We start from the raw sequence: 11836 nt of genomic DNA, 5'->3' as shown, positions 1-11836 counted from the left end.
AATAGTGAATTTTTTTTTTTTTTTTTAGTACATTTTTTTGGCCAATGAAGCTTTTAGCAATTATTTAAAATGCATTTAATCACTCTACACAATGATCTAGAAACAATGTGAATGAACACCACAACAGCTTAAGCAGCAAACTTTGCAAAACATTAAATTTATGTCACTGCCAAAACTTTTGGCCATGACTGTACTTGCCGTTTTAATTTACCTTATTAATACTTTAATACGGTGGACCAGTAGTGCACAACACAACAATATCTACACAACAAAATCGCCACAACACAACACATAGGACTAATTTCCTTGTGATGTGCTAATTTTGCTATATTGTGGATCGTTTCCGTTGTGTTGTGCTAATTTCATTGTGTTGCAGCTTTGTTAAGTTGCGACTTGTTTCCGTTGTGTTGTGTTAATTTTGTTGTGTTGCTGCTTCGTTGTGTTGCGAATTGTTTCTGTTGTGTTGCGGTTCGTTTCCATTGTGTTGTGCTAATTCCGCTGTGTTGTGGATTCTCTCCGTTGTGTTGTGCTAATTCCGCTGTGTTGCAACTTGTTTCCGTTGTGTTGCGGCTTGTTTCCATTGTGTTGTGCTAATTCTGTTGTGTTGCGACTTGTTTCCGTTGTGTTGTGCTAACTCCATTGTGTTGTGGCTTGTTTCCATTGCGTTGTGCTAATTTCGTTATGTTGTAGCTTGTTTCCGCTGTGTTGTGGAGATTTTGTTGTGTGGTGCACTACTGGGTCACCATACTTTTAGTTGACTAACTAAATAAAGTAGTGCTTTTCCATAATTGCAGTTTAAGCAATTATGTAAAAGCAGTGCCGTTTCATAATAATTGCTATTGAACATTGCTGTGGTCTCGAAATTGGTACCTTGAGAAAATCACTTGTATTCGTATCGACTACTGAAATATTGCTCTTGTGACAACCTTATTCTATACAATGGTTCCATGTGCTTGGTTTCTGCAAGGGAACACAGGAAGGGAAAAAACACAACAAGTAAATCAATATTATTTTATGAATGATGTGTCCTGTATAATCTAAAATCCCCAGAGAGGTGAAGTGTGTGGAAAACAGCAAGCAATAAATTGAGGGCCCAAGGCCAGCTGTTACAGCATCCAGGGCTCAGAGCGTGATGGCCACTGAGGCAAACATATAATTATGAAATGAAAAGTGGTTCACTTGTAATGGAGAGCAGGTGAAAGTGCGTCACACCATTGCCATCCATACAGAAGTTGCTTGTATCTGGCAGCGGCGTGGAGCGGAAGATATCATTTTGAATGGAGATATCTTGGCTAATTAAAGCTCAGTGGGAAGGAAGTCTACGGCATTATCATGCACCAGTCTGAATATCAAAGCACTATGCATGACCAAGACAACCATGGTGAAGCACCTTGTAGTGCAAGTATGGACAATATGCTGCAGCGGACCTGGTGGACCTCCCTCACCAGCATTGTGTTTTCGCTTACAGACAACACAAGGGTCATGTTTCTATTCTCAGTAAAAGCAAAAAAAAAATAAAAATAATAATCCAACCTGCTTTATTGATTGTGCAGCATGAAGCAACTGTGAAAAGTTCTATAAAATGAAACGTAGCACTGAGGACAGTGTTATCAACACAAACATCCCACACTTTTTAGAAAAGAGAGGAGGACAAAGCCTTTCACTAAATCTTGTGTTCACTGTAAACAGTAAAGCTGGGCAACAGTCAGGAAGAAAAGGCAACAAATATCAGTGAAAGAGGCCTAACATTATATTAGTGGGATGACATTAAAATAGAATAAAATAATAAAATAAAATAAAATGTTCTTTCAAGTCAAACATCATAAAAATGTCAATTTTTACAAAACATTTACAATAATTGTATTGTATTGCTGAATGACTGTACATGAGGCCGAGAGGAAAAGAAACTGATATATTCACAATAAAGCCGACAATAATGCCGACATAAAGACAATCAACATAGGCTATATACATATATATAACATGCATATGAAGCTACCACTGTTTATTATTATATTTTGGCATTTGGTACATATAAAAATATGCTAAAACAATTGACATCAGAAAATCATGCCTTTTTGGCTTTCTTACTCTCTCTCCCTCTCTCTCTCTCTCTCTCTCTATATATAAATATATGGTTTAATGCATGTAAAGGTATAATAAGGCTTTATGAAAAATAAAAGTGGAGAATAATGCCAATAGTGGGTGTTCTAAAATATGAAGTTATAGTGAACAGCTTCAATTTAAACTAATTGGTACCCTTAACCAGAACATCTGCAGTACTTACTGATTAAAACCATAATCAAAGCAAAAAAGAAAAAACCAAACATAAAAGCAAACCGTGAGAAATCTGAACCAATACACCCCCAGTTATTACAGATCATCGAGTATAACCACAACACACTGTTTGGCACAGAGATGTGTGGACAGAAGACCAAGGAAGTGCTTCTCTGTCTGAGCGCAGAATACATAATTCAACCATATGGGGGTTTGGCAGGGGTCCAGCTAAAATCTGCTCAGTGTTACAGGACGGGGGTGTTTTGTGGAGGAAGGCTCTGTCTTCTAAACAGCGCTGGCGGTCGCTGTAAGTCAAATCACTTTTCATGGTTGAGACTAGAGTATCAGGTGGATGAAATTGGCTATGAAATTAAAGGAACAGAGCTCTAAATAACACGCTTCCAAGGTCTTTCTCTTCATTGTAGAGCAGAGAAGAATAAAACCGGGTAAACAGACAATAGAGAAACACCTCTCGGTGGATCTACAGAAGAAGGTATCCTCTGATTACATCAAACAAACAAAGGATTCCGGCTTTGCGACCTGACATGCTCTATTCTTCCTGTGGTGTCTTTCTGTATCTAATGAAGTAGCGAGTGCACCAAGGGCTGCATTCAGAAGCAAAGAAAGCAACAAAAGGCAGGAGAGTGGCATCTCCGTGATTCAGGGAGAAGCCGCTATTGACATTAGCTTAGACTGATCTTTATACACCCATAAAGCTGCCTGGGAGAGCAAAACAGCCAACTAAAGCAGATGGACCCAGAAAGAGCATTTTTCGTTAAGTCCAAAGGAGCTAAAGATTATCCCAGGCATAATGCACACGCCAGCTCTTTGTGTTTGAATAAGCATCATCGTGGTGATTGTAAAATTCTTACGCATCATGAACCAAAATCTATTAAACACGAAATGCAATGCCAATCTATTCTGTGAGTGGGATGAATCCACTGAGATTCATTTGAGAGGGTACAGATCAGATGCATCTAAATACTGTAATCCCTTTACTAATGACGGCATCTCGCACAGAAACACTCTCTGAAATTACTAAGGTGACGAGCATCAGACTTTGTTAGAGGCACTAACACAGACAGGCGAGATATGGGCTTTTGGGTCGATAAAAGCCAATCTCAGGTACATCCTCAGTGAGCCTTTACTCCACTCACCTGTTTTAAGATGAATAGAGACCTTGTTAAACAAGTTCAGGGATGAATTTCAATCTAGGCTGTTAAAAAAAAACAAAAAAAACAAGGATGCTTAGCAATGTGAAATGGCCGACGTTTTGATCAAAAGGACAACATTTATGTTGTGTTATAAATGTTGCAAATAAACGGCAGCAAGAAGCACAGAGACGTTTTTAAACGTGCAGCGCTGCACTGCATTAAAATGTTTTGGACATCAATTGCATTCTATTCAAGGAAACTGGAAACAAGTAATATCTCAAATCAGATTTGTTCATATATAAAAATAGACACATTGATACAAGTGTCAGTAAATGCAATCTAATACAACCATGTAACTGCAGTTAGTCATTTTAGGATTATGTTTGTGTACATATTGTATTATTTTTTAAGCATTTCACTCACCAAAAAGCCAAATCCTATGTTAAGTTGCATTAAAATTTGCAGACATTTATACGGTATAAAGTATTAAAAATATCTATGAAATTAGAGGATTGGTACCTGACATACAAAATGAAATCTGTCCTGCAATTTCTTTAAAATGATTTAATAAAATGTCTTAGCTTGTAATCACAGGTGACAGTGATTTGTTAATCCCGATCAGCACAGAGTAAAAAAAACAAAAACAAACTGGCAAATCATTGCAGCATCCTTTAGAGTGCTTATTAGACTTGTGCTGGTATTCGGTAATGCGATATATCACAGTAATGAATATGCACGATATTGTTATCGTGGGCACTTCTAAATACCGTGAATAATTATATATTACAAATTATTCAGAATTTTGAATGCATTTTAAGAATACTTTTCCCATAAACTGGTCAAAATGCACAACACGCTGTATGCTGCGTGAAAGACGCCTGCGCACTCTGATGTAAACAAGCGAGGACCAGAAGCACATGGCGGAACATGTGAGATAAACAGCACTTTTTTTTTACTTAATTTCAATATCGTGATAATACCGTATACCGTAATAAAAGCATTAGCAATTAATCGCAACATGAAAATTTGATACTGGCATATCCCTAGTGCTTATATATACTGCATTCGCAATCTAAAATTATTACTGCCACATTCTGCTGAATTAAGGGAATAATTATGCAATAATCTTTGTTAAACACTTTTCAGTAATGTCACAGACAGTGCATATGAGATGAGAGTGCATGTCTGCAGACAGACTCTTCTCAAAATGTTTACCAAAGCAGAGGAAAAATAAAAACATTTTGGGTAGCACGCTTGGGAAATCAGTCAATATTCGATAAATATGCATGAGGACTACATGCAGAACCGGCTGAGAGCAATTCCTCTAAATCAAGCCCTTGATCTTACTGAGAGATTAGGACTCTTCTGCAACCATTTCACTGCTCCTATCCTGTCCTCAGTGACAAATATTAGGGATGTAATGATTCACTCAACTCACGATTCGATTTGCGATTTTGATTTCACGATTCGATTTGATTCACGATTTTGATTCACGACAAAATGAGATTTAAGAAAAATTATAAATTAAATGTGTCCTTTTATTATTGCTTGGACAAAATGCTGCACGTTTCTTTGTGAAACTGAAATATAACACTATAATAATATACTAATATTGCTCTTTTGTTGGTTTTGATTGCTTTTATTGTCCTCATTTGTAAGTCGCTTTGGATAAAAGCGTCTGCTAAATAACATTTAAATATAGGTTACTGTAAATGTAAATAACAAAACTAAATTGAAATTTTAAAACAAGCACCAAATCAAATAATTAACATAAATAAAAAACAAATCTCTTCATATAAACAAAATAAGGCTTTGTCTGTGCTCTTTCCATTTAAAATGAGAGGCAACCACTGCATTTTAATCATGATCCAAACAAAGATGCTGCATACATGCAACATGAGCAGTTTTTAATCTAAATTTTGAACTCCTACCCCTAATTGAATCGCGATTTGTTTAGCATCTCAACCGATTTGAATCGTCATATATTTAAATCGATTTTCAACCGGCTCGCGGTTAATCGTTACATCCCTAACAAATATTGATGAAAAAGTCATTGTACACAGTCTTACATGCGCTGCTGACAAAATTCATACAAATCTTGTTTAAAATAGATATATCCGATCTGAAAACACACTTACTAAGTACACATGCATCATGCAACAACAACAAAAAACCTTCATTTAAAGCTCACATTAAACACACGAGTGAAGTGTAGGTTAGTACTCTTGCTTAGGGATGGGTATCGTTAAGGTTTTAACGGTATTACTACTCTTACCGATACTGCTTATCGACTCGGTACTTTAACGGTATTCTTATTGGTACTTTTTGTTTTATATAAGTGTAAGCAGATGTTTGAATGTTTAGTTCTCTCTTCTATCATAATTAAACAGGGCTTTCATGTTGCGCGTGCTGAAGCTCCTCCGCGTGAGCGCGATCTCGCTTCTGAATTGCGAATAGCAAAAATGCATCATGGACAAATGTTTGAAAAACAGCTGCCGACTCTGGCGAGATAGAATTGGCAAGATAATGTACAGGTGCATCTCAATAAATTAGAATGTCGTAGAAAAGTTCATTTATTTCAGTAATTCAACAAATTGTGATATATATATATATATATATATATAAAATAACAGAACTGGGAAAAACTGAATTCAAACTAAAACGCATTTTCATGAGTGAAAAACTGATCACAGAACAAAGTCATTTTTAGGTATTAGTTTTTGATACATGCTATACCATAAACCCGTTACATTAAACATAAAAATGCCATTAGACTAGATAAACTAAGCCTGAAATAAACTGAAACTAGAAAACATTGGGAAAGAAAACAAACAATGAGTGAAAACTAACAAAAACTAAAACAAATTAAAAATAAAAACCGAAATACAACTATATCAAGAATCGAAAAATATAATAACCCTGGACAGAAGTTGACTGAGACTAGGGTCATTAACTCGGCCAAGAGATGTTTATTAAATATGGTCTACCTATCTACCTTGACTCCATTTTGGAAGTTTGTCAGAAGGAGAATATTAACAGCTCTTTGGAGTTTTCACCAGCAGTGGTCAAATGTTTATGGCGCAGTGAATGTTCTTACCTTACGACCGTCGCTGGCATGGCAGTTGACGTTTAACGGCGTGAGCAGGGCCATGAGCTTCTCTTCATTTCCGCTCCTGAAGTAAAGCAGCAGTTTTTAAAGAACAGAGGGGAACAGTAAAAAAAGAACAAGCTAACATAGTGAATTTCACAGAGAAGATGAGGAGTGAAGGGTAAAAGGAGAGATGGGGGAATAAAAGTCATAACCAAAAGAGGAGGAGCACATAAGATGATAAGCATCGATCGGTGGTTTACTTCACAGAACAAAGTAGTAAACGACAGTGTACCTTGAATATAAATTTATCATATGCCTAGGAGCGGCACTTGCGGATACCCTATATAAAGTTTTCGCTGTAATTGGAGTGAGCCATAGCTTGGAGACCCAGCCTTGTGGCCTGCAGAGGTTTGACTCATCATCACCTGCCAGCGACTTCTTTACGTCTCGCCAGCTGCCCAGGCGTGACCAAGTACGACAGTGTTAGAGATACCAGACCTATGGCCAAAACCTTGTGCCATCTAGGGCCAAAGATGGGCCCGATGCCACGCTAATCAAAAGTAAGTAAACATTTATTTATATAGCACCTTTCAAAACAAAGTTACAAAGTGCTGGTGAACGGCAAAGAGACATATTAGCTGCAGAACAATGTAGTGGAACGTGTCGACATCAAGATTTCCATCTTTGGAAACGAACTTTTCCACGACATTCTAATTTATTGAGATGCACCTGTATATATAGCAGTAATAAATGTATGTGTGTTTTATAAATTTTTCCAGTACCGATAGCAGAACCGTTAACGTCAGAGCTTATCGATACTCCGGTCTTTCATAATTTAACCCCGGGACCGATTAAATACCGGGTTTCGGTACCCATCCCTACTCTTGCTGCAAGTAAACTGTAGTATTTATTCATAAAAACCTGAGGGTTTGCTTTAATCTTTAAACCCAATGCAAGCAATATTTCTCTGAACCTAAAACTCTGTTAAGTGAAATGTTGAGCCCTGAATTTCATACACAAGAACGAAAGCACAAACTAGTCTAATTAAATGGCAGTTCCACATAAATTACTTGAGTGATGTACTCGATTAAATATGAACCAATTAAAATAACAATTCAGAGTGATGCTTCTTAGCTTCAGCTTTAAACCAAACCCTGAACATTCACTTTTACTTGTAATTTGATGATAATGACATACATTAAACTTATTTTCAACTGCAAATAAGCTAATGCAAGGGGAAGGGAACAATGCCGCATTTCTCACAATGAAGCCTGGTAGACACCATATTTAATTAAATATGGAGTTTTCACCAGCAGTGGTCAAATGTTTATGGCGCAGTGAATGTTCTTACCTTACGACCGTCGCTGGCATGGCAGTTGACGTTTAACGGCGTGAGCAGGGCCATGAGCTTCTCTTCATTTCCGCTCCTGAAGTAAAGCAGCAGTTTTTAAAGAACAGAGGGGAACAGTAAAAAAAGAACAAGCTAACATAGTGAATTTCACAGAGAAGATGAGGAGTGAAGGGTAAAAGGAGAGATGGGGGAATAAAAGTCATAACCAAAAGAGGAGGAGCACATAAGATGATAAGCATCGATCGGTGGTTTACTTCACAGAACAAAGTAGTAAACGACAGTGTACCTTGAATATAAATTTATCATATGCCTAGGAGCGGCACTTGCGGATACCCTATATAAAGTTTTCGCTGTAATTGGAGTGAGCCATAGCTTGGAGACCCAGCCTTGTGGCCTGCAGAGGTTTGACTCATCATCACCTGCCAGCGACTTCTTTACGTCTCGCCAGCTGCCCAGGCGTGACCAAGTACGACAGTGTTAGAGATACCAGACCTATGGCCAAAACCTTGTGCCATCTAGGGCCAAAGATGGGCCCGATGCCACGCTAATCAAAAGTAAGTAAACATTTATTTATATAGCACCTTTCAAAACAAAGTTACAAAGTGCTGGTGAACGGCAAAGAGACATATTAGCTGCAGAACAATGTAGTGGAACGTGTCGACATCAAGATTTCCATCTTTGGAAACTGTCCGGTTCTTGCAAGCATGCAAAAACAGACTTGTGTCGACTCTAGAGGTGCTTTGCTCAGGTTAAGCCTCACAAAAACAGTAAGGTTTGTGTAGTTGCTCTGGTCTCCTCTTGCCAGTAACTACAGATAACTGGCTTCAGTGAACAACACAAGATCCTTCATTTAAATGCACACTCTGCCGCCGACTGGGAAGAGAGGCTGAGAAATGGGAGGGTGTCATCAATCTTCTTGATGCGTTTGCAGATGCATCCTGGTCTTCGGGAGATTACCACTTAGTAGAAAGCAGGCCATAAGTCAAACCCGTCTTTCTTGCGAATTGTTTGTCTGCCTATCGGCTTCGTCTATCTTCCATTCCGCAAGTCTCTACAAACAATTCTCAATTCATAGGGTTACATGGGGGGGGGGGCAGATCAACTTAATTCCACAACAATGAAGCCCCCTGTGATCGTACGTGTTCCTAATGATCGGTGGAGAGAATTACTAGGCCTTTGTAGTTCCTTTCTCTCTTGATCATTAAAACAAAAAGAGTCCTGATTTGTATCCATGCTGCGGGCTGTGCCTCAAGGCAGGGGTATAAAGAGGGGGGCAAAGCCAATGGAGATGTAGACCAGAGTATGAAAAGGAACATCTTTTCTCTGTGACGAAGGCAGTGACTGCTGGGATCGCAGAAATGTCAGATGTTTCCAGAGGCAGTATTGTTTCACCGTGGCCCAAGTGTTTAGTGAAATGGAGTTTCCTTGGACAACAGGTAGCTCCCTATCTCCTTCACATCCTCTTTCTGTGGTTTCACCTGCAGCACTCAGAAACCAATTAAAACCGAATTCACCACATGGAATAAAGCATTCTGCTGCTAAATGGAAACTCTCAAGCTTCCTCCAGGCCATCACGTGTACGTATGAAAATGCAACTACTGAGTCTGAAATCCCCGGCCTTGATGGGAGCTTCTCCGACACATGCCTTAATCCACATCCATGTGCACAGACAAAAGAAAACAGTGACTATGGAAACCGTACAAGAGAACGGAATCATGGGAGGGTGGGAAATGAGACAAGGAAAGGTTGAGAAGGCATGTACTCACCTAGCAGCTTCCAGGAGTTCGTCCTTCTTGTATTCGCCTAAGTGATTACAAAAAATCATGGTGTCAGAGGCAGACAGGATGAAGGACATACAGCAGCAGCAAGAAGCCAGAGTAACTAAGGAGCAGCGGACCGCCGGCAGCCCCACACAGACACGCTCAAACACATGTGCGCACAGGTATCAGTGCACCAGCGCTGCCTCGCTTTCCTCTCGTTCTCTGCCCGTCTCTCTCTTCTGGTGGTGGCGTCGCCAAGCACCAACCCCTCTCGCCTGATGAAACCGTGACACTGAGCAGATTGTGGACACGGCATCGGCAGTGTCTTGGATACGACGGATGAACTGACGCATATCCCTGTTCACTCCGCAAATTAAATGGCTCTCTTTCTCAGGCAGACAGACACCACACACAAATATATACAAACACACACACACCCCTCCCCTTGTATACAGTCAGTGAGCCTGATACTTCCCCTCCACTGTCTATTTTATGTTTGTATAGGAGGAGCCGTTGCCGTGATAACACGAGATAAGGGAAAGGGGGGGGAAATATGTAATAAACAAATGCCGCCCGCCCCGCTTTCTCTCCCACCCCCCTTACCCACAATACCCAGCCTCTTAGCCAATCAGAGAGACTCAACTAATTCAGCTGTGATTCCTCCCCACCCCCACACTCTCGCTCTGTCTCTCTCTCTACTGAGGCTTGTGGAGACAAGAGAAGTGAGGAATAAGGGGGGAGGATGCAAAAAGACAGGGCCAATGAGGGAGGGAGCGGAAAAAGCAGCAGAAAGGCATGTGAAAATGTTGTGGAGAGGTGGATATCATGACATATGGGGGCTTCATGTAGGGGTGTTTAAACAACAAAATGGCTAAAACAAAATGCTGCAAGCAGGGCTTGTTTGCCGCTTTGTGGCAGTCGCAAACAAAAGGCTATGAATCACGAGTGGGGAAGGATGGTAATAAAGCAGAAAACAGCGTGTCTGGAAGACTCATTACAGCCCCGTGTGCTCGTCAGGCCATCGGTTGTGTGTTTTCACTGAGAGGGCGGCCTACCTCCGAGCCTGACGACCCCCCTGCTGAGAGATCCAAATGGAGCGCGGTGCAAAACACAAAAACACGTATAGGGTCTAAAATTATGTTTTTGCCAATAGTAGGCCATAAAATTGTATTTTGCATCGTTTTTATAAACAATATGTATTTTTGTCCACATGACAATGGGATTATTTAGCGTTTCCATTTTATTGCCGAACTGATTTGTTGGCATTTCAACTACGGATCCTGTTCAGACTTGTTTTTCAATTTAAGCATTATATACGGTCTCTCTGTAAAACAAACACACAAACAATAATAATACATTATAATTATATTCTTCATATATTTGCTTGGTTTTTTTTGGGCATTTTTGCCTTTATTATGACAGGACAGATCAGAACTGACCAGAAGTGAAGTGGGAGAGAGATAGGGGGCAGGATCGGGAAAGGTCCTCGAGTCACGATTCAAACTCAGGACGCCCGTAGCTAGGGTTGGGCCGATAGACAATGCCATCGTCCATCGCCGATGACTGATAGACATCACAATGTTGAGCCAGCATCGTGATTTCCCCCCAGAAACCACTGACAATATTGTAGACTTGGCAAATCTATTGTATTGTATTATTCTGGACAGCAGAATTTGAGATCTTGTTGGAATTGAACTAGGGTTGGGCCGATAGACGATGCCATCGTCCATCGCCGATGGCTGTTAGACATCATGATGTTGAGCCGACATTGTGATCCCAATAGAATACTGTGTTCGGAAAGAAAATTACGGAACCCCTAAAGGGAATAAATACGAGATGGGAGGAAAATATATATTTTAATAGCCTACTTTCGCAGTTATATCATTGGGTAATTAAACTGTATATAAAATTTCGGGCATCAGGGAGCCACTATTATGCCTGGCACTGAAACTGCTTTTGAAGGCACGATCGCTTTTTAGTTTCACTTTCGAGATTCGCGATCGCACGCACTCTATTTATACTATGGAGTGGTAGTGCTTACTACTTACCACACATTTTACAAGATTAGATGTTTGTCAGTGGTGCTGAGGATCTGCAAATCATTCGTCATCGTTCTCAGTCATCTTTCCTTACTCAGTTTATGTGGTAAGTGAAATTCTATGTAGTGCAATGTAACAGGCAACCGTTAGCAATCGTTATTTGT

The 11836-nt window shown here is 39.8% G+C and overlaps 1 protein-coding gene across 2 annotated transcripts in view; it reads right to left on the bottom strand.

The window, feature by feature from the left end:
• The window catches only part of tnksa (tankyrase, TRF1-interacting ankyrin-related ADP-ribose polymerase a), a 102491-nt gene that overhangs the window by 56418 nt on the left and 34237 nt on the right, over window positions 1-11836 (bottom strand). For both annotated transcript variants that reach the window (XM_016510219.1, XM_016510218.1), the window contains exons 4-5: window positions 9640-9676; window positions 7874-7949 (exon numbers count right to left, since the gene is read on the bottom strand). In XM_016510219.1, coding sequence (XP_016365705.1) covers window positions 7874-7949; window positions 9640-9676 — 113 coding nt within the window. The remainder of the gene's footprint in view (window positions 1-7873; window positions 7950-9639; window positions 9677-11836) is intronic.

Source organism: Sinocyclocheilus rhinocerous, unplaced genomic scaffold (genome assembly GCF_001515625.1).
Source record: "Sinocyclocheilus rhinocerous isolate Xijiao unplaced genomic scaffold, SAMN03320098_v1.1 scaffold1405, whole genome shotgun sequence".
Taxonomy (NCBI): domain Eukaryota; kingdom Metazoa; phylum Chordata; class Actinopteri; order Cypriniformes; family Cyprinidae; genus Sinocyclocheilus; species Sinocyclocheilus rhinocerous.
Note: the sequence above shows the minus strand (reverse complement) of the source record. Positions and strands in the feature narration are given on the sequence as shown.